Source organism: Notothenia rossii (genome assembly GCF_949606895.1).
Source record: "Notothenia rossii genome assembly, chromosome: 7".
Lineage (NCBI taxonomy): Eukaryota > Metazoa > Chordata > Actinopteri > Perciformes > Nototheniidae > Notothenia > Notothenia rossii.
In genome coordinates, this window is record NC_136905.1 from 55,989,011 (window position 1) to 56,010,273 (window position 21,263).

General features: G+C 43.3%; 1 protein-coding gene across 7 annotated transcripts in view; it reads right to left on the reverse strand.

Moving 5' to 3' along the window:
- ralgapa1 (Ral GTPase activating protein catalytic subunit alpha 1) overlaps positions 1 to 21,263 on the reverse strand; it is a 137,758-nt gene that overhangs the window by 65,676 nt on the left and 50,819 nt on the right. For all 7 annotated transcript variants that reach the window (XM_079692204.1, XM_079692207.1, XM_079692203.1 and 4 more), the window contains 3 exons: positions 8,404 to 8,475; positions 4,585 to 4,708; positions 4,225 to 4,380 (listed from right to left, as the gene is read on the reverse strand). In XM_079692204.1, the coding sequence (XP_079548330.1) occupies positions 4,225 to 4,380; positions 4,585 to 4,708; positions 8,404 to 8,475 (352 nt within the window). The remainder of the gene's footprint in view (positions 1 to 4,224; positions 4,381 to 4,584; positions 4,709 to 8,403; positions 8,476 to 21,263) is intronic.

The window sequence follows — 21,263 nt, forward strand, 5'->3', positions numbered from 1 at the left end:
TCTGAAGGAGGTTTGAAGGGATAGGGTCCAGAGGACAGGTGGTAGGACGGGCAGAAGTAATGAGGGTAAGAACCTCACTTGGAGAGAGAGGGGAGAAGGAGGTTAGTGTGTGGGTGAAGGGTGGGCCTGGTGACCAAGCGGTGAGTAAAAGTGAGTCAGAAAAAGAAGAGCGAATATCATCAACCTTTTTTTCAAAGTAGTTAACAAAGTCGCTTGACAGAAGGGAGGAGGGGCTTTGGGGGGGTTCAGAGGGTGGAAAAGATGGAAAATAGTTTTTTGGGACTGGAATAGGAAGATTGGATCTTATCTTGAAAGAAAGTGCTTTTTGCCTGAGAGATCGAAGCAGAGAAAGAGGAGAGGAGAGCCTGATAGGTTAGGAGGTCGTCATGGTGTTTGGATTTCCACCGTTTCCGCTCTGCTGCCCGAAAGATGGTTCTATTAGCACGCAGTGCGTCATTTAGCCAGGGAGCTGGAGGGGACAGACGAGCCTGCCGAGATGTGAGAGGACAGAGAGAGTCCAGAGAAAGTAGAGAGGAGAGTTTCTGCAGCAGAGTTTGGAGGCAGGAGTTGGACCGAGTCAGAGGAAGGGAGGGCTGAGAGCACGGATGAGGCAAAGGTAGAGGGGGAACGGAGGTTACGGTGGACAGGTGCAGAATTAGAAGATATTAGTTCGTTATGTTTGGAAAGGGGTAGAGAGAATGAAATGAAAACAAAATGTTACTCAAGTAAAAGTAGACATTTTAGCATCAAAATATAGGTAAAGTACCAAAAGTTATTATTTTGGAGATTGATCCTTTTCAGAATAATATGTGACCCGCTCTATCGAAATCAGTCGGAAGTCGCAACGGCTCATTTCAAAATAAACGTGGATTTGAGTAAAAAACTAGTTTTTCGGGGTTTTGGTGTTTTGTTTGATTTCAAATAAACAACGTCTTGGCTTTCAGAATCTGAAACTTTTATTTCCAAAATCAAACGATAAATACATGTTTGAAGCTTGTAATGGGAAGATGACAGCTCTCACGCTGCTCTTCCGCAGCGCTGCCCCCCCTCCCTCCGGCTGACATTATGAATGAAAAGCGTATAGTAATCATAAATAACACGGCAGAGTCCGTGATAGTTTATTTTCATCTGATTTCAAATAAACAAAGTCTTGGCTTTCAGAATATTAAACTTGTTTTGCCAAATTCAGATGATAAATACAACTTTGAAGCTTGTAAAGGCATCATTACGAGCGGAGAACGGAGTAACGTAACGTCACAGCTGGCATAACAACAGCCGGTGTTTCTTGTGAGGGTTTTCCCCGGGAAACCAACACAATACACACAAACGCAAAATACACAAACACACACACACACACTATATAAACCAACATTATTCCTCGCGACCTTCACCCAGTAAAACGAAAATATTTTTCCTCCGTACTTTGACAATTTATTAGCCGCTAATCAGATCGATGGATTCCAGAGAAGATCAAATCGCAAGACTGTTGAACTCCAACATTGTGAGAGGGACAGCCTCTGATGAGCAATGGGTTCAGCTGATCACTGATTACTTTTTGACGGCACCGGTTGAAGTTTCCCCGTTATCCGGCTCCGATTTAGAGTCAGACAGCCCTGACACTGACAGCAGCCCTCAGACCACGGATGCTGAAGAGGATGAGGACACCACAGAGGAACAACCACTGCTGAACGACCCGGTGGCTGAGACACTTCAGTCCGTACGGCATTATGTGAGCGAGGACAGCGCTCAAGAGATTGAGAGGGCCCATGACTACAGGTGTAGCTGTACATTTAATGATGGATGTTAGCTACTCTGTTGATTGTTTGCTATTTTTATATTGTGTAGTATATTTATCTGTTCTGTTGCTTGCTTCTTTCTCTAAATTAGCTTTTGTGCCAAATGATTCTAATGTTGTTAGAGGTTAACATGCAATCAGTTCATTTAAGTATTTATTCATAGTGTTTTTCATAAAAATTGTATATTGATGATTCTGCACGTGGGTCTGGGTGTGCACGTGAGTACGGGCGTGCACGTGAGTACGGGTGTGCATGTGGTCTGGGTGTGCACATGGCCATGTACATGGGAATAGATGTGTGCGCATAAGCATGTGCTCAAACATGACCAAAATACATACATAAATTGATGAACGTGCACGTGAGTTCGGGAGTGTACGGGAGTGCACGTTGGTACGGCGTGCATGTGTATGTGAGTGCCTTTGTTCCATGTATTGATGTATGAAAGTGACAACAAGAGAACAGTATATTGTGTGTGTGTGTGTGTGTGTGTGTGTGTGTGTGTGTGTGTGTGTGTGTGTGTGTGTGTGTGTGTGTGTGTGTGTGTGTGTGTGTGTGTGTGTGTGTGTGTGTGTGTTTTTGTGCAAACAGCTCTAGATGAATTCGTTTTATGGTATGGTTCATTTGAATAAATACCTAAGAAAGTACTGCAAACTTTGAAGGCCTTTTTCTCAAAATCATGGTTCGATGACATTCATTATGTAAAGTGACGTATTTTGCTTAATATTTGGAGGACAAAAACAATATTGATATCTCTAGAAAGCTAAGAATCTCATCTTTCCAACAGTGTATCAAACTCAAAATGTGTTTCAGGGTCAATGTGACTGAAAATGATAGAGCAGGTCACATATATATGACATGTTTTATAATTATTGATTATTAAAGTGTTCTCAAAGCTGGTAAAGGTGCAGCTAGTTTGAATGACACTGGAGGTTTCTCAATGTCGAGTACGCTTGCTTGGTAGCACATGTCTTCCGAGTCACTTGCTTCAGAAGTGAGGCAAGAATACTTCCTCGCATTCGGAAAACGAAGAGTGGAACAGGCAAGCAAGTGTGCAGGTGTGCTTCATATGAGAGGCCCCGCCTTATTATCCGCCACAGATTTGGGGAAATTGGTCCGTGCGCAAAGCATTGTGGGGATTTTAAGACAGCGGAGTCTAGACATGTGCAGCCTCGAAATGTCTCTAAACGAAGTACGCCGGGCTCGGTAGAATTCCAAGTATGCTGGACATTGGAACAGTACTTCGGCGGCACTCGATGACGTAAGTATGCTTGAAATAGTGGCTCTGCAGCAGCTTTACTCGAGATTGAGAAACACCCTTAGTATACTGCAGGGTAGCCTGTGAATTTACTCCAGGTGGAACTAAAGTCTGATTCAACACTTGATTATATTTCACATCATTCATCCACATCTGCAAAGTAACTAAAGGTATTAAATAAATGAAGAGTAGTGGAGTAGAAGTACCAAGTAGCAAAACATTTAAATATTCCAATAAAGTACAAGAACCTCAACATTTTACTCAAGTACAGTACGATATAATGCCTAACTGAATTGGTTTAAAGAGTCTCAAACATTTGACTAAAAGTTGACTAAAATGTAATGATTTTTCATTGACTAAAACTGGACTAAAACTATGAAGGATAAAAAGGACTAAAAAGTGACTAAAACTAATAACCATTTTCGTCTAAAGACTAAGACTAAATCAAAAATAGCTGCCCAAATCAACACTGGTTCCATATCTTACAGGCTATTGCGCATTTTTGGCAATGCATTCATAAACATAAATATAATTAATTTGGATTGTATCCTGTGTGGAAGACATCTCATTTGATGGCTGGAACATCAAAATCTTCTGGTAGCAAGCAAAAAGATCTCACAAGGAAGTGGCTGAAATTAGAGACACCCACCTTCCATTGAGAAATGGAATTAAATGATATATAAAATATATATATAATATGGAAAGAAAGCAATCTGACCAGAAAGTCTTTAATTGTTAAAGCCGTTTCTAGTGCACTTTAGCGAATTTGCGGTACATTTTTGTTGAAGCGTATATCAGTTTGTTTCCACAAACTTTAGGTTTTCACTCAGGTCTTTAAAAGTGCAATTTGATAATCCGTATAAAAGAAAGGTTGGATAAAAGATACCCAGAGAGACAAGAAGCATGGAGGATTATTTGTACTAATAACCGTGTCTTTGCCACTACAGAGGCTCACTCGACCGCATTTAGAAAGAGGGAAGCGCAGCATATGATTGGATCGTCAAATGTAGAGTGCTTGACACAAAGAAGAGATATATTCATTCAACTGTCAAGCAAATCAGAACATTTTGAAACATCAGTGTGTATACATTGGTAAGTGGCCTTTCCCTTAACTGCACAGAGAATATTAAACCGTGGAAACTTCTATACTTTTCCTGAAAGGTTCTGCGTTACCTTCTTGGTGAGGTTGTGGTCCTGGTCGTGGGGCATGCGGGTGGAGACGTGGTAGATGACCTCTGTGGTGGAGGTGGCGTAGTAAGGCGTGGTCTGGCCCGTGCTGCGGTTCCTCTGGAGGCCTCCCATGAAGCCACAGTGGGTGGTGAGATCCACCTGAAGGGGAAACACACACCATCAGGATGTATACAAATATGAACTCCCTTTTTATCTTAGTGCTGTCGTAAGATGTGTTCACGTGACGTGAAGCAAACTCATGCCTCGTGTTAATAATTTATGTTTACTTGCTTCACTACTCCCCCCTTCACTCGGGCTCAGTTCCTGCTGCTGGTACACTTGTGTTGATGAAAGTATTCTTACCTCCCAGCCCAGTCCGGAGACAAAGTCCTCGTACGCCTGGCTGCCCGCGGTGTTGGTCAGTATAGAGTGTTTGTCCTCTTGGCCCTCAGCCACATAAAATACAGCTATTTTATGAGTCTCCCGGCTAGAAGGAAAAGAAGGAAACCGATCACTACCGAGAGGACAGCTACGGAATATCAGTTGCAGACAGAGGAATATAATATATCATATGCAGTGGGGCAAAAAAGTATTTAGTCAGCCACCAATTATGCAAGTTCTCCCACTTAAAAAGACGAGAGAGGCCTGTAATTTTCATCCTAGGTATACCTCAACTATGAGAGACAAAATGAGACAAAAAAAATCCAGAAAATCACATTGACTGATTTTTAAAGAATTTATTTGCAAATTATGGTGGAAAATAAGTATTTGGTCACCTACAAACAAACAAGATTTCTGGCTCTCACAGACCTGTAACTTCTTCTTTAAGAGCCTCCTCTGTCCTCCACTTGTTAACTGTATTAATGGCACCTGTTTGAACTCGTTATCAGTATAAAAGACACCTGTCCACAACCTCAAACAGTCACACTCCAAACTCCACTATGGCCAAGACCAAAGAGCTGTCAAAGGACACCAGAAACAAAATTGTAGACCTGCACCAGGCTGGGAAGACTGAATCTGCAATAGGTAAGCAGCTTGGTGTGAAGAAATCAACTGTGGGAGCAATTATTAGAAAATGAAAGACATACAAGACCACTGATAATCTCCCTCGATCTGGGGCTCCACGCAAGATCTCACCCCGTGGGGTCAAAATGATCACAAGAACGGTGAGCAAAAATCCCAGAACCACACGGGGGGACCTAGTCAATGACCTGCAGAGAGCTGGGACCAAAGTAACAAAGGCTACCATCAGTAACACAATACGCCGCCAGGGACTCAAATCCTGCAGTGCCAGACGTTTCCCCCTGTTAAAGCCAGGACATGTCCAGGCCTGTCTGAAGTTTGCTAGAGAGCATTTAGATGATCCAGAAGAGGATTGGGAGAATTTCATATGGTCAGATGAAACCAAAATAGAACTTTTTGGTAAAAACTCAACTAGACGTGTTTGGAGGAGAAAGAATGCTGAGTTGCATCCAAAGAACACCATACCTACTGTGAAACATGGGGGTGGAAACATCATGCTTTGGGGCTGTTTTTCTGCAAAGGGACCAGGACGACTGATCCGTGTAAAGGAAAGAATGAATGGGGCCATGTATCGTGAGATTTTGAGTGACAACCTCCTTCCATCAGCAAGGGCATTGAAGATGAAACGAGGCTGGGTCTTTCAGCATGACAATGATCCCAAACACACCGCCCGGGCAACGGAGGAGTGGCTTCGTAAGAAGCATTTCAAGGTCCTGGAGTGGCCTAGCCAGTCTCCAGATCTCAACCCCATAGAAAATCTTTGGAGGGAGTTGAAAGTCCGTGTTGCCCAGCGACAGCCCCAAAACATCACTGCTCTAGAGGAGATCTGCATGGAGGAATGGGCCAAAATACCAGCAACAGTGTGTAAAAACCTTGTGAAGACTTACAGAAACCGTTTGACCTCTGTCATTGCCAACAAAAGGTATATAACAAAGTATTGAGATGAACTTTTGTTTTGGACAAAATACTTATTTTCCACCATAATTTGCAAATAAATTCTTTAAAATCAGACAATGTGATTTTCTGGATTTTTTTTCTTCTCATTTTGTCTCTCATAGTTGGAGGTATACCTAGGATGAAAATTACATGCCTCTCTCATCTTTTTAAGTGGGAGAACTTGCACAATTGGTGGCTGACTAAATACTTTTTTGCCCAATGTATATACCCTTTGTTGGCAATGACAGAGGTCAAACCGTTTTTTGTAAGTCTTCACAAGGTTTTCACACACTGTTGCTGGTATTTTGGCCCATTCCTCCATGCAGATCTCCTCTAGAGCAGTGATGTTTTGGGGCTGTCGCTGGGCAACACGGACTTTCAACTCCCTCCAAAGATTTTCTATGGGGTTGAGATCTGGAGACTGGCTAGGCCACTCCAGGACCTTGAAATGCTTCTTACGAAGCCACTCCTTCGTTGCCCGGGCGGTGTGTTTGGGATCATTGTCATGCAGAAAGACCCAGCCACATTTCATCTTCAATGCCCTTGCTGATGGAAGGAGGTTGTCACTCAAAATCTCACGATACATGGCCCCATTCATTCTTTCCTTTACACGGATCAGTCGTCCTGGTCCCTTTGCAGAAAAACTGCCCCAAAGCATGATGTTTCCACCCCCATGTTTCACAGTAGGTATGGTGTTCTTTGGATGCAACTCAGCATTCTTTCTCCTCCAAACACGTTTAGTTGAGTTTTCACCAAAAAGTTATATTTTGGTTTCATCTGGCCATATGACATTCTCCCAATCCTCTTCTGGATCATCTAAATGCTCTCTAACAAACTTCAGACGGGCCTGGACATGTACTGGCTTAAGCAGGGGGACACGTCTGGCAGTGCAGGATTTGAGTCCCTGGCGGCGTAGTGTGTTAATGATGCTAGCCTTTGTTACTTATGTCCCAGCTCTCTGCAGGTCATTGACTAGGTCCCCCCGTGTGGTTCTGGGATTTTTGCTCACCGTTCTTGTGATCATTTTGACCCCACGGGGTGAGATCTTGCATGGAGCCCCAGATCGAGGGAGATTATCAGTGGTCTTGTATGTCTTTCATTTTCTAATAATTGCTCCCACAGTTGATTTCTTCACACCAAGCTGCTTACCTATTGCAGATTCAGTCTTCCCAGCCTGGTGCAGGTCTACAATTTTGTTTCTGGTGTCCTTTGACAGCTCTTTGGTCTTGGCCATAGTGGAGTTTGGAGTGTGACTGTTTGAGGTTGTGGACAGGTGTCTTTTATACTGATAACGAGTTCAAACAGGTGCCATTAATACAGTTAACGAGTGGAGGACAGAGGAGGCTCTTAAAGAAGAAGTTACAGGTCTGTGAGAGCCAGAAATCTTGTTTGTTTGTAGGTGACCAAATACTTATTTTCCACCATAATTTGCAAATAAATTCTTTAAAAATCAGACAATGTGATTTTCTGGATTTGTTTTTCTCATTTTGTCTCTCATAGTTGAGGTATACCTAGAATGAAAATTACAGGCCTCTCTCATCTTTTTAAGTGGGAGAACTTGCACAATTGGTGGCTGACTAAATACTTTTTTGCCCCACTGTATATATATATATATATATATATATATATATATAGAGTGACTATATATATATATATATATACTATATATAGCATGACACGATATATATTATAACTGTTACAAACCCTTTGAACACTATTCGTCAGACTTTTTAAATGCATTTAAATGTATATTTATAGAATGTTAAATGTCACAACTCTTAAGGAAAAAACGTCAGAGAGAGGGAATAAAATAAGACTGCGCAATTTAAGAAAATGTATTATTTGCGATTATTTTTGACTGATATTGTGATTACTAAAAAGAAGAAAGTGATAATTTTTGCATCATTATTATCAATATCATTTAAACATATATTAAAATATCATGCTGTGATTTTTAAAGGCGATCTGTAGCAAACTCTTTTGAGTCTGTCGAATAGAATCTTTAGGTTGGGATATCTCACCAGTTCCAAAATACTTCATTAACACAAGGCATTTTAACAAATATTTAGCCTTTACCAAATATTGTGTTTACTGCAGTAGACCATATTCCCATTTGATTGACCGTTACATATAATTGTGCAGCCCTAAAATTAAATAATAAATTGTGAAAAAGCTGAAAAGAGATTTTTTTTAAAGGAGGTAGTAATCATCATATTTTCTTACCATTGCCGTGAGTCCAGGTTCTTCAGCTCTCTCAGTAACTTCTCATTCTTCCTCAACAAATGAAAGTTACTCCTGTAACACAGAAACATAAACAGGTTAGGAACCACTCTCCAAAGAATCGGTTAAACCTGCTGCTCCACCATCTTCTGGCCTTCAACTTAATTGGCTGTTTGCTTTGTTTTTCTCACTGCTTCCTAGCAAAATAAGGAATTCTAGTGAAAAAGACCCGAAGACTTCAAGGTTTAAAAAAAGAGGAAGAGAAAAACAGATCAATCAGAGGTATTCATATCCGAATAAAAGCGGTGACTTTTTAAGCTTTCGAAACAACAAGCCCAGGCTAACCTTAAACCAGCTGACCTATCAGCTCTGTTTAAAAGTACTGATCTTAAATGTGGAGAGGGTATTGGCCTGCTTTAAACAAAGGCGGAGCTGGCTCCACAGACAAAATGTTTTGAAAGCTTAAAACATAATTGCTTTTATCAGGCTATCAATAACTGCTTTAGGCTAAAGACCTTCCTTTTGACTAAAGCTTATAGTTAGGGCTGGCCCAGGCTTACCTTGAACCAGCCCCTAGTTATGCTGCTCAGATTGTCAGGGGACTTTAGATAAGATAAGATAGGACTTTATTTATCCCGAAGGAAATGGTTGTGCCAGAGTTACAAAGATACAATAAACACAGCAGCATAATAATAAAAGTGTACACTAACAGTGCAGCAAAAAGAGCAGATCAAAACAGACAATGTTACGGAGCAACTCTGGCAGGCAGCCGCCCGTGGCAGCGTTCTTCGCGTTCGCCTTCGCCTTCTTCTTCTTCTTCTTCTTCTTCTTCTTCTTCTTCTTCTTCTTCGGTGGTGGAGGTGTGTTTGAAGAGGGAAGAGGGAATTTCAACTTTATTTCTTTTGTCTTTAACTGTATGATCTTTCGTTGGGATTTTTGTACCCTTTGCAAGTACGGTTAATTTGTTAATTTAGTGTTTTTCCGTGCCTCGTGGCGGGGATGGCGTCCTCCGGGGCGCCGCCGGTGTCTCTGAGACACGGAGTGCGGCTGGTGGCTCAGGCCGCAAGCACAGTGGAGCAGGTGCTGCTGGCTGTGGGGGATCAGGTCGGTCATGTAAACATCTCCTATGCTTCCCGCATGAACAAAGCGGTCGTGGTCTTTTTGAAAGACCAGAAATATGTGACGGAAGTTATCGAGAGCGGATTAATGCTAAACGAGGAATACATTCAAGTTTCACCGCTGGCAACACCGTCCACGCGGATCACTGTGTCTGGCGTTCCTCCGTTCCTCCCGAATGAGGCGCTGGAACGGGAGCTGAAGCGTTTTGGTAAGTTTGCCAGTAATCTCCGCACTGTTGCTCTGGGGTGTAAGGACAAGTTAAAACATGTCCAATCTCTGCGGAGACAGGTTTTCATGTTTCTGAATTGTCCCACTCAGACACTAGATGTGTCCTTCCGGGTGAGGCACGAAGAGGGTTTTTATATGGTTAATGCGAGCTCAGGGAGCGTAAAGTGTTTTGAGTGCGGGGAGTCGGGTCACAAACGTGTTGCATGTCCACAGAGACGGCACGCCGCTCCGCCGGGTGCGGCTGGGCCCGGGGCCGCCGAGCCGGGGGCCGCCGGGGCAGCCGAGCCGGGGGCGGCCGGGGCCGCTGGGGCAGCCGAGCCGGGGGCCGCTGGGGCAGCCGAGCCGGGGGCCGCTGGGGTGGTCGAGCCGGGGGCGGCCGGGGCCGCGGCAGCGGGACCTGGTGTCGCGGGGGCTGCTGCTGCACCCGCCGGGGCCCCGGTGGCTGCGGAGGAAGTAGGGATGAATATCGTGAGAGATGAAACAGGGACTGTAGAGAGTGTGGTGAGTGTGAGAGGAAAAAATGTGGAAACAGGTAAACGGGTGGGAGATGATGTAGCAGGACAGGTGAGGACTGGTGCTGTGGGACAGGTGGAGGCTGTTGGCACACAGAAGGAGCTGCCGTCTGGCTCTGGGCGGCAAAAAGAGCTTCAACAGGCTGCAGACAATAATGAGGTGACAGAGATGGACACAGACGGTGAGGGGGATTCTGACTGTGTTTCAGTTGCAGATAGTCTCTCTCAGAACGCAGAGATATATTCTTTGGAAGAGATTAATGTCTTTTTAGAGGAGTCTTTTGGCAAGTCAGTGGAAGTGAGAGATTTTTTCCCTGACATTGACAAGTTTCTTCATACAGTGAGAACTCTTCAGAAAGTTGTAGGGTTAGACCTGCTGGATGAAAAAAAACGTTATCGTCTCAGGAGGCATGTAACTGCTGTGAAAAAAGATACGAAAGGAAGCAAAAGAGGGAAGAAACTGAAAAGGTCTAAATAATTTCAACATGATCATGCAACACTGGGTGTCTCCTCTCTGCTGTGTGTAGCTGTCTGTTCTTTCTCTCTGTCTCCTTCCTCTAATGCAGGCTTTAAGGGTTGCTTCCTTGAACATGAACGGGGGTAGAAGTGCACAGCAAAGAGCTTTAGTGTTAGAAGTCTTTAATCAGAAAAAATTAGATGTGATATTTCTGCAGGAAACGCACAGTGATAGCCTGAATGAGACGGACTGGGGGATGTGGTGGGGGGGTCAGTATGTACTCAGTCATGGCTCAAACCTTAGTGCTGGAGTAGCTGTTTTATTCTCCCCCTCTCTAAATGTAAAGATTTTATCCAGCACTGAGATAGTGGCAGGTAGAGCCTTGATGGTGAAAGTGGAACTGTTAGAGTTCAGTTTCACCTTTATTAATGTGTATGCACCCAATCAGGGCCCTGCACGTGTATCTGTGTTTCAGTTATTAAAAGACAAGCTAGACACTAGTGTACAGGGAGAGTGTGTTATACTGGGGGGGGACTGGAACGTTTGCACTAATGTCACTTTAGACAGAATAGGACGGGAGCCTCATCCTCAGTCGTCCCTTTTACTGTCACAGGTGATAAGAGAGGCTGACTTAGTGGATGTGTGGAGGATGAAGCATCCCTCCGTTAAACAATACACCTGGATGAGAATGCTAGATGGGGGCATCAGTGCAGCCAGGCTAGACAGATTTTACATGTCTTCTTCTTTTATTACTCGTGCAGTGAACTGTCACATCCAACCTGTTGGTTTTACAGATCATCAGCTAGTTTCTTTGGATTTGGTTTTACCCAACACAGACAAACCTAGATCGTTCTGGCAGTTTAATGTTAAAATTTTACAAGATTTGATTTTCTGTGAGAATTTTGAATTGTTTTGGATCAACTGGAAATCAAAGAAAGAGTCTTTTCCCTCCCTGAGTCAGTGGTGGGAGGTAGGAAAGGCTCAGATTAGAGTGTTCTGTCAACAGTATACAGCCTACTCCAATGCAAACATTAGGAGAGCTATAGAGCAGTTAGAGAGAGAGATCAGAGAGTTAGAGAGTGTGTCTGCTCGAAATATAGAACAGTCCCTCCTAAAACAACAACAGCTTAACTGTTTTCTTCAGGAGAAGGCCAAGGGAGCTCTGATCAGAGCCCGTTTTACTTCCATGAGAGACATTGATGCACCAACCACCTTTTTCTTCAACCTGGAGAGGTCTGTGGGCCAAAGGAAGCAGATGGTGTGTCTGCGTCTTCCCGATGGACAGGTAACCTCTGAACCTGCTGAGATGAGGAGACTTGCAGTGTCCTTCTACACGGACCTGTTCAAAGCCGAAGGTTGTGACGTGGAAGCCGCTGATGAACTTCTTCAGGGTCTTCCACAGCTGAGTCCAGCCGAAAGTGACACCTTGGGCTCTGACATTACGCTGGAGGAACTGACCTCTGCGGTGACACAGATGGCCTCCGGCAAGGCTCCGGACATAGACGGTTTACCTGCAGACTTTTTTAAACATTTTTGGAGCATTTTAGGACATGATTTGTTGGATGTATTGATGGAGTCCTTTGGGAAAGGGACTCTTCCAGCTTCCTGTAGGCGTGCAGTGATTTCACTGTTGCCTAAGAAAGGAGATCTAACCCTGCTGAAGAATTGGAGACCTGTGGCTCTCTTATGTACGGACTATAAGATACTGTCAAAGGTTTTAGCTAACAGACTGAAGTGTTTTATCGAACTTCTTGTTGGTACTGATCAAACATATTGCATCCCTGGCAGATCAATTGTGGACAATTTGTTTTTGATGAGAGACACTTTTGATGTTTGCAAACTGTACAATATAAATGTTGGTATTATTTCTATTGACCAAGAGAAGGCCTTTGATCGTGTGGATCACACTTTTCTGGCTGCCACATTGCAGGCTTTTGGTGTTGGGGAGCATTTTTTGTCCTGGGTGAAGTGTTTGTACAGTGATGCATGTTGTGTTGTGAAAGTGGGGGGAGGGCTGAGCAGACCTGTACCAGTTAAAAGGGGGATCAGGCAGGGCTGCCCTATCTCAGGCCTATTATATAGTATTGCCATCGAGCCGCTTTTGTGCAGGCTTAGAAACCGGCTGAGGGGCCTGAGTCTGCCAGTGTCAGCTCAGGCCCCCCCGGTGGTTGTATCAGCTTATGCTGATGATGTCAGTGTTTTTATCCAGGGTCAGCGAGATATCCAGGAGCTACAGGACAGTTTAGTTTTGTATAGGAAGGCTGCCTCAGCCAAAGTTAACTGGGAGAAGAGTGAGGCAGTTTTGGTAGGTCAGTGGAGTTTAGAAAATAGGCCCAGTCTTCCTGGTAACCTCAGCTGGGGAAACGAGGGTTTAAAGGTCCTGGGAGTTTGGTTGGGGTCTGAGGACATGGTGGCACAGAACTGGGAGGGATTGCTGGGAAAGGTGCAAGCAAAATTAGCCAAATGGAAATGGCTGCCTACAGGGGAAGAGTTCTTGTAGCCAACAATCTGGTTGCCTCATCTTTGTGGCACAGACTCCAGGTGTTAACCCCACGGCCGGGCCTCATGAAACAACTGCAGCGGCTCCGTGTGGATTTCTTCTGGTCGGGTCATCACTGGGTGCCAGCATCGGTCCTGTACCTCCCTGTGGCGGAGGGGGGGCAGGGCCTTGTGGACATTACTGCGAGGACTGCTGCTTTTAGACTGCAGGCAGCTCAGCGGCTGCTGTATGGTGCCTCTCCCTGATTGCTGGCTATGGCCCGGCTGTTGCTCTGGAGGGCAGGGGGCTTTGGTTTTGATAAACACCTGTTTCTGCTGAAGGCCCCTGCGTACAAGATAACTGGACTTGCACCTTTTTACTGCTTAGTCATCAATGCCTGGAAGATTCTGAGTTTTACCAGACCACCCGACCCCCGGCCTGGGATGTGGCTGTTTGAGGAGCCCCTGTTTGACACTGGTTTTCTTTCTGGAACCATTTTCTCTTCAGCTGCCCTAAAAGATGCGTTCATTGAAGCGGGAGTGGTAAAACTTGGCCATTTGACAGGGATCTCCACAGAAAAACTGGCTGAGGTGACGGGCATTCGATCAACTCGAGTTCTGGAGAACCTGGTATAAGAGGTGTGGCAGTCGCTGTCGCCATCCCACCGGACTTTTGCTCTGGATGCAGATATGGCCGACCAGTGGAGAAAGGGACATGATTATGTTTTTCCTGCCTTGAGTGTGGGTCCTGCGGTGGGGGAATGGAGAGAGGAGGATGGTCTCCTGCTATCACTGGGGACTCTAACACCTGGAATGTTCAGCTCCTGCAATGGGAAGAAGATATATCTTAGCTGCGTAAAGGTGCTAAACCTCAGCTCGCTCGCAGGCGTCAGAGAGTCGAGGTGGACAGATGTGTTTGGTTTGGGCTCTTCCCCTCAGGGCAGCTGGCGGATCCTGTATAAATCTCCCGTTGAAAAACGGATGGCTGACATCCAATGGAGAATTATACACGGTGCAATAGCCACTAACAAATACAGGGCTCATTTTGACCCAGGCACAAGGGGGGGCTGTCCGTTCTGTTTTATGGCAGAAACCTTGGAGCATTTAGTGGTGTCCTGTCCCCGGTTGGCTGGTCTTAAAAAAATGTTACAGGAGTGGGTGGAGGGGTTCGGGGAGGTTTTCTCCATACCACTTTTTGTCCATGGCCCCAAATACATCCTGAAAAAGAAGGAAATCCTACTATTGATCAATTTCTTGTTTGCTAATGCAGAATTAGCAATCTGGAAAAGTAGGAAGAACAAACTTGCTGGAGTAGGGTGGACGGATGCAGTGCTCTGTCTGAGGGGGCTGGTGGCAGCGCGTCTGAGGGTGGAGCATGGGTACTATACGCTGATCAATCATCTACAGGGGTTTCTGGATGTGTGGGCTGTTGGGCAGGTTCTGTGCTCACTGGGGGAAAATGACTCTCTAATATTGAAGTTTTAAAGGGTAGGTGAAGTTTTTTGTTTTTAAAGTGTGTAAAAGATGATGTTTTTAAATGGGTAAAACGTTTTCAAAAGACATTTATTTGGTAGACGTGAAAACCTGTGTATTTATTTGATTTGTGTAATGTTTTTTTGTTTTTTGTTCCGGTGTATAGTTAAAACAAATGGAAATAAAATGTGTTTTAAAAATCTAAAAATCTTCTTCTTCTTCGCAATTATGTCTCATATTTATGTCCCATGTATGTCTTTGCTTTAACATGTAAAGATCCTATTGGGTTTTAGAATGAAGATTTGAAAGTGTATTGTCATTTGTTATGGCCCTCCAAAAAAGAAAAGAAAAAAAAGAATCTCTTAGAGAGACTTTTGCTGGCATGTTACACGAAAGATTTTTAGGATAAACTAATAAACTAGGAATACTAAAACCCATATAAGCCTTACAAATGAAAAAGCTGTGATCCATGTTGCTGCAATACAGGTGTGGGAAGTCCTTTATACATGTTTATCTCCCTAAGAACAACCCCAAAGCCTGATGAATGCAAATGAGAGAAAAGATTCACATTCAACAAAGTATTTTGTGCCAATTCGACAACGTTTTCCACACTCACACCGAACAGCATTTCATCTTCTCAATGACTCTGGGCTAGAACGCACAATGCCGAGGTATCACTTTAAATGTATCTGGCCAGCTAATGGACACTCATCTCTCTTCATACTTTATCCAGGGAATTACACCTCCTGCATTCAGCCTGCACAATGGCCTCCTTTGTGTGTGTGTGTGTGTGTGTGTGTGTGTGTGTGTGTGTGTGTGTGTGTGTGTGTGTGTGTGTGTGTGTGTGTGTGTGTGTGTGTGTGTGTGTGTGTGTGTGTGTGTGTGTAAGAGAGTGTGATAATGAGTTTAGTACTCTATTGATCAAACTCAACCCATTTGGAGTTAGAATAAAGGGCAGTAGTTGAAAAAGATGGTTGGAAAAGAGGCAAATCAGAAAAAAGCAAATGTGCATGAGGCGAAAAAGAAAACAAGTGCGTTAATACGGAAGAGAATGGCGGGATATATGGATAAAAAAAAGGAAGAGAGTGTCTAATCATCTATTATTGTCCCCTTACGTCTCTCCAGGTATTCAAATTGGACATCAGACACGAAGATACTGACAGTAGTGTGTGTGTGAGTGTGCGTGTGCGTGTGTGTGTGTGTGTGTGTGTGTGCATCCCCTTTTATGCTTTTCCCAATAATCCAGGGTGTAAATGGAGTCTTTGAGAGCAGTGAATGAGGCCATTACCAAGTATCAGTTTAATAAAGAGCAAATTGCCGTCTCTCTCTCTTTCTCTCCCGCTCTTTCACTCTTTTTCTCCCTGTGTGAGAGTGAAAAGAATGACGTGTCATTATCAGTCCACTCCAAGCCTCACCGCCCAGGTCTCCGTTTTTATATCAGCGGTGCGGAGGTTGGTGGCTTCGGCCTCTCCAACGATGCCTGGACTATTCCAATGAAAGGCTTTTGTTTCGGTTGAAGAGTAGGGTCCTGTCCTTTTCTGTGTGAAGAGGTAGTGGGTTGTTGTGCGTGAAATAATGTGGTGTTTGAATGATGTGCCGTATTCTTTATTTCCACGGTCCAGTCGCCAGTGTACAAACAGTGCTTGTCAGATACAGGGTTCTTACACCTTTTCCAAAGTCAAATTCAAGCACTTTTCAAGCATTTTCAAGGTGCATTTTCCAGCTTTTCAAGCATCTTACAGCTGTTGTAAATTACATATTTATATACACATACTCAAATGATTATTTCCCTACCTCACATTAAATCAGATGTTCTTTATGCTATAAACAACCAAATGTGTGTTTCGTGATAGCATTCTACACGAGGATGAAAAATTAAAGAAAAGAAAACTAAGTTTAATATTTCAAAATTAGTGATCTGTACGTAGACTGGGCATCCCATATAACCTGGCTGAGCCAATATAAAACAATCAGCCAAATAACTTTTCAATACATTATTGATTACTATTTTTGAGATACTTTTAGGTTGGCAGTAAACATAAGTCAGAGGTAAATGGTGTACTTTTCCTCCACTACATGTATTTAATACCTTCAGTTACTTTACAGATGTGGATGAATGATGTGAAATATAATCAAGTGTTAAATCAGACTTTAGTTCCACCTGGAGTAAATCCACAAGCTACCCTGCAGTATACAAAGTCATTCAAACTAGCTGCACCTTTACCAGCTTTGAGAACACTTTCATGATCAATCATTATAAAACATATCATATATATTATTCTGAAATGGACCAATCTGCACAATGACTACTTTTACTGTCGCTACTTTCACTATATTTTGATGAGAATACTTTTCTACTTTTACTTGAGGAACATTTTGAATGCAGGACTTTTACTGTGACAGAGTATTCCTACACTCTGGTACTTCTACTTTTACTAAGTACAAGATCTGAGTACTTCTACTTTCACTACAAGATCTTTGTACTTGTACTTTTACTCAAGTACAATATCTGAGTACTTATTCCACCTCTGGTAGTGAAATGTAGCAACAAAATCACGCAGAGCTGCATAAAAATAGACTCACAATGGTAACAAGTGGAAAATAATATTTACAAATGTGTACAATGATTTGTAGGTAATTTTGACTACTCAAGACACCTGACAAATACATATTCAAAGGAAGACTGTGTTCATTCTACAATTACATGGGATTAAAGCAAAATGTAGTTTTACTTGTATAATACTTCAATTTTATATAAAAGACAGTACAGTTTGTTTTCATCTGTTTTCAAATAAACAAAGTATTGGCTTTCAGAATATTAAACTTGTTTCAGCAAATTCAGATGATAAATACAACTTTGAAGCTTGTGAGGGCATAATTACAAGCAGAGAACGGACGAATGTAACATCACAGCAAGCATAACAACAGCCGGTGTTTCTTGTGAGTGTTTCCCCGGTACACAAACGCAAAAATACACAAACACACACACTCGCGAGCTTCCCCCAGACCAGTAATACAAACGAAAATGTGTCTTCGGGTCAATGTGACTGATTTCGATAGAGCAAGTCACATTTGGTTTAGGCACGAAACATACTACCAGTAGAAATACATTGCTTTAAAAATCGCTCTGTGTCGAATCAATAGATTATATTTCGTGACTATAACACGAAATGCTGTGAGACTGGGTTGAATGACAAGTGAGTGCTTCATCCTCTGAACACCACAGGATGGCGACTGTAACGCACATAACATAGGTACGCTCCTCTGAAATGATTGTCCCCTGCAATTATTATTATCCCTCAATCGAGTTAGCTATTCAGCTCGCTAACGTTAGCTTAAATAAACGTAACATGCAACGTTAGCCTAATCTAAAATGCTCTACTATGGCGTACCTTTCATGTGGCTCGTCAGCGCAGACTCTCGCATCGTTATTTTTGCAAACTTTGCAGGAGGCTACTCGTGGGCTTGACCCTCGTCTTAGCCATGGCTTGTATTTGTCTTCTGCTAGCCAACGCTTGTTGAAACTGCAACCTCCTGGAACACTGTCATCTATCACTCTCATCAGAATGCCCAGGTCACACGTAACACAAACACTTGCAGGTCGCGCGCATAGCGCTGGAAGGCCTGAGCGGAGCTGTTTTATGTAAAAGCGAAGCAATTATTTTCTTTTAATCTAAAAAGCAAACTATTCAGTCAGACAGGAATTTCTTGTAAAAGTAAAGCATTTAGATTTTCAAGCACTTTATCTCAATTTCAAGCACCATTCCCAAAATTCAAGCACTTTCCCAACCTTGAAAACACCACGTCAAATTTCAAGCATTTTCAAGGATTTCGAGCACCCGTACGAACCCTGCAGATAGATATAGAAGAATTACATTTTTCTGTTGTGTCTGACATGTTAAGATGACCTGTAGTAAAACAACAGCTATTTTAAATTGGGATTTTTGCCTTTGAAGAGGTCATGTTTATAAAGTAACCTTTCAGAAGATTGACGTTACAATAGTTTATACTTTAGGTAGTTGGGCAGTAGGACCCTCTAAATTTGTTAAAGAGAGCCTCCCTGCCATCTCCCAACTCATCGCCACCATCATTAACTCCGCCCTCAGATCTGGATCAACACCCATTCTCAAAAGACCTGGACTCACACCTGACATCATCTCCAACTTCCGGCCCATGTCAAATCTCCCCTTTCTGTCAAAAATACTTGAACGTGTCATTGCCTCACAACTAAAATCCCACCTCAGCTCCAATGACCTCTTTGAGCCATTTCAATCCGGTTTCCGATCAAAACACAGCACAGAAACAGCTCTTCTGAAAATCACAAACGACCTCCTCCTCTCCTCTGACTCCGGCAACCTGAACATCCTCATCCTCCTCGACCTCACCGCAGCATTCGACACCATCAACCACACCGTCCTGCTGTCCCTCCTCGAATCATCACTCAACATCACTGACACTGCACTCTCCTGGCTGAAATCCTACCTCACCGACAGACATCAGTTTATCAACATCAACAACTGCACCTCCTCCACTGCTCCTCTGTCCCAAGGCGTCCCCCAGGGTTCGGTGCTTGGCCCCCTCCTCTTCATCCTCTACATGCTCCCCCTTGGCAAAATAATTTGTCGCCACAACCTTCAATTTCACTGCTACGCCGATGACATCCAACTTTATATCTCAACAAAAACCATCACTCCCACAACACACTCCACTCTCACCAACAGTCTCTCAGACATAAAAGCATGGATGCAAACAAACTATCTCCAACTGAAAAGTGCCAAATCAGACATCATCATCATCGGCCCCCCATCCCAAAGCCATCCAGAATTTCAACTTCACCATTGACAGCCACACTCTATCCCCCCCCCCCTCACATCCGCAACCTCAGAGTCATCTTCGACAGTCAGCTCAAATTCAACCACCACATCAATCACATCACCAGGACCGCCTTTTTCCACCTCAAAAACATTGCCCATCTCCGCCTATCACTCTCCTCCTCTGCTGCTGAAACCCTGATTCATGCATTCATCACACCTCGACTACTGCAATAGCATCCTCTACGGCACACCATCCAACCTCCTCAATAAACTCCAACATATCCAGTCCTCCAGAACCTCCACTGGCTCCCCGTCCATCAAAGGATCAACTTCAAAGTCCTCCTCATTACTCACAAAGCCCTCAACAATCAGGCCCCCCCTACCTCACAGACCTGCTACACCACCACACCCCTTCCCGCTGCCTCCGCTCATCAGAAGCCAACCTCCTATCCATCCCCACCCACATCAATCACCGGACCTGGGGGGACAGAGCCTTCTCCGTCGCTGCCCCCTCCCTCTGGAACTCACTCCCACAACCCATCAGAGACTGCCCTGACCTCACCACCTTCAAAAAACTCACCTCTTCAATCTGGCTTTTAATGTGCGATTGTTTTTGTATTACTTGACTTTAACTTTAACTACATATGTATTTGTTGTTTCTTTCTTTTCACTATATCTGTAAAGCGTCTTTGAGCACCTGTGAAAGCGCTAACAAAATAAATCTATTATTATTATTATTATTATTATTATTATTATTAGGACCCACAAAATGTTTTTAGATTTTTGGCAAATTCTTTGTTATTATTTAGACCAGGGATGGGCAACTTTGATGGTGGTGGGGGCCACATAATTGATGTACTGGCCACCAGGGGGCCGCAGATTAACTTGGAACACACACACACAACAATTCCATGTGTTGTATGTAATTATTAACAAATATACTAAGTCTGACATATTCATTGACATTTAACAATCAAAGGGAACGTCCCCAAAAAATGGGAACATCCTCTAATAAGCTCACTAAACAAATATAAGTTCACAGAAATGTTATTTCATTTTTACAAGTGGCATGTTTGTATTGAATAGGTTATTAAACAGTGGAATAAAACGATTTTAAACTATTGGAAAGCACGGAAAATGTCTGTGTATTGAGATTAACCATTAAGATGACATAAACATGAAGTCATGAACACTAACCCAGATATTAGTTGTCTAACTTGAACCTAAAACACTTGTAGCCAATCTCTGCATTCCCCTTATTCCACAATAAGGGGAATGTCAACACAGACACCTGTCAGCCCGCAGTCTGCTGTTCCTGAGCGCCACTCCCCCTCCCTCCTGCTGAAATTATGAATGAAAAGCGTAGTAATCATAGATAACACGGCAAGGTCCGTGACAGTTTGTTTTCATCTGATTTCAAATAAACAAAGTCTTGGTTTTAAGAATATTAAACTTGTTTTGCCAAATTCAGATGAAAAATACAACTTTTAAGCTTGTAAAGGCATAATTACAAGCGGCAACTTAACGTCACAGCAGGCATAACAACAGCCGGTGTTTCTTGTGATTGTTTCCCCGGGAAACAAACACAATACATACAAATGCGTCACAGATTATTTTCCGGTATTTTAAATCATGTACGCAGCTCGCGACGTAACTAGGAGTCTAGTGGACGGTATCAGTACTACAAGTAAAACAAATAATAATAATTTTAACAAAAAAAAATGTTTTCATTAATTACGTTCATTCTGAGGGCCGCAAAAAGAGGAGGTGGGGGCCGCCATT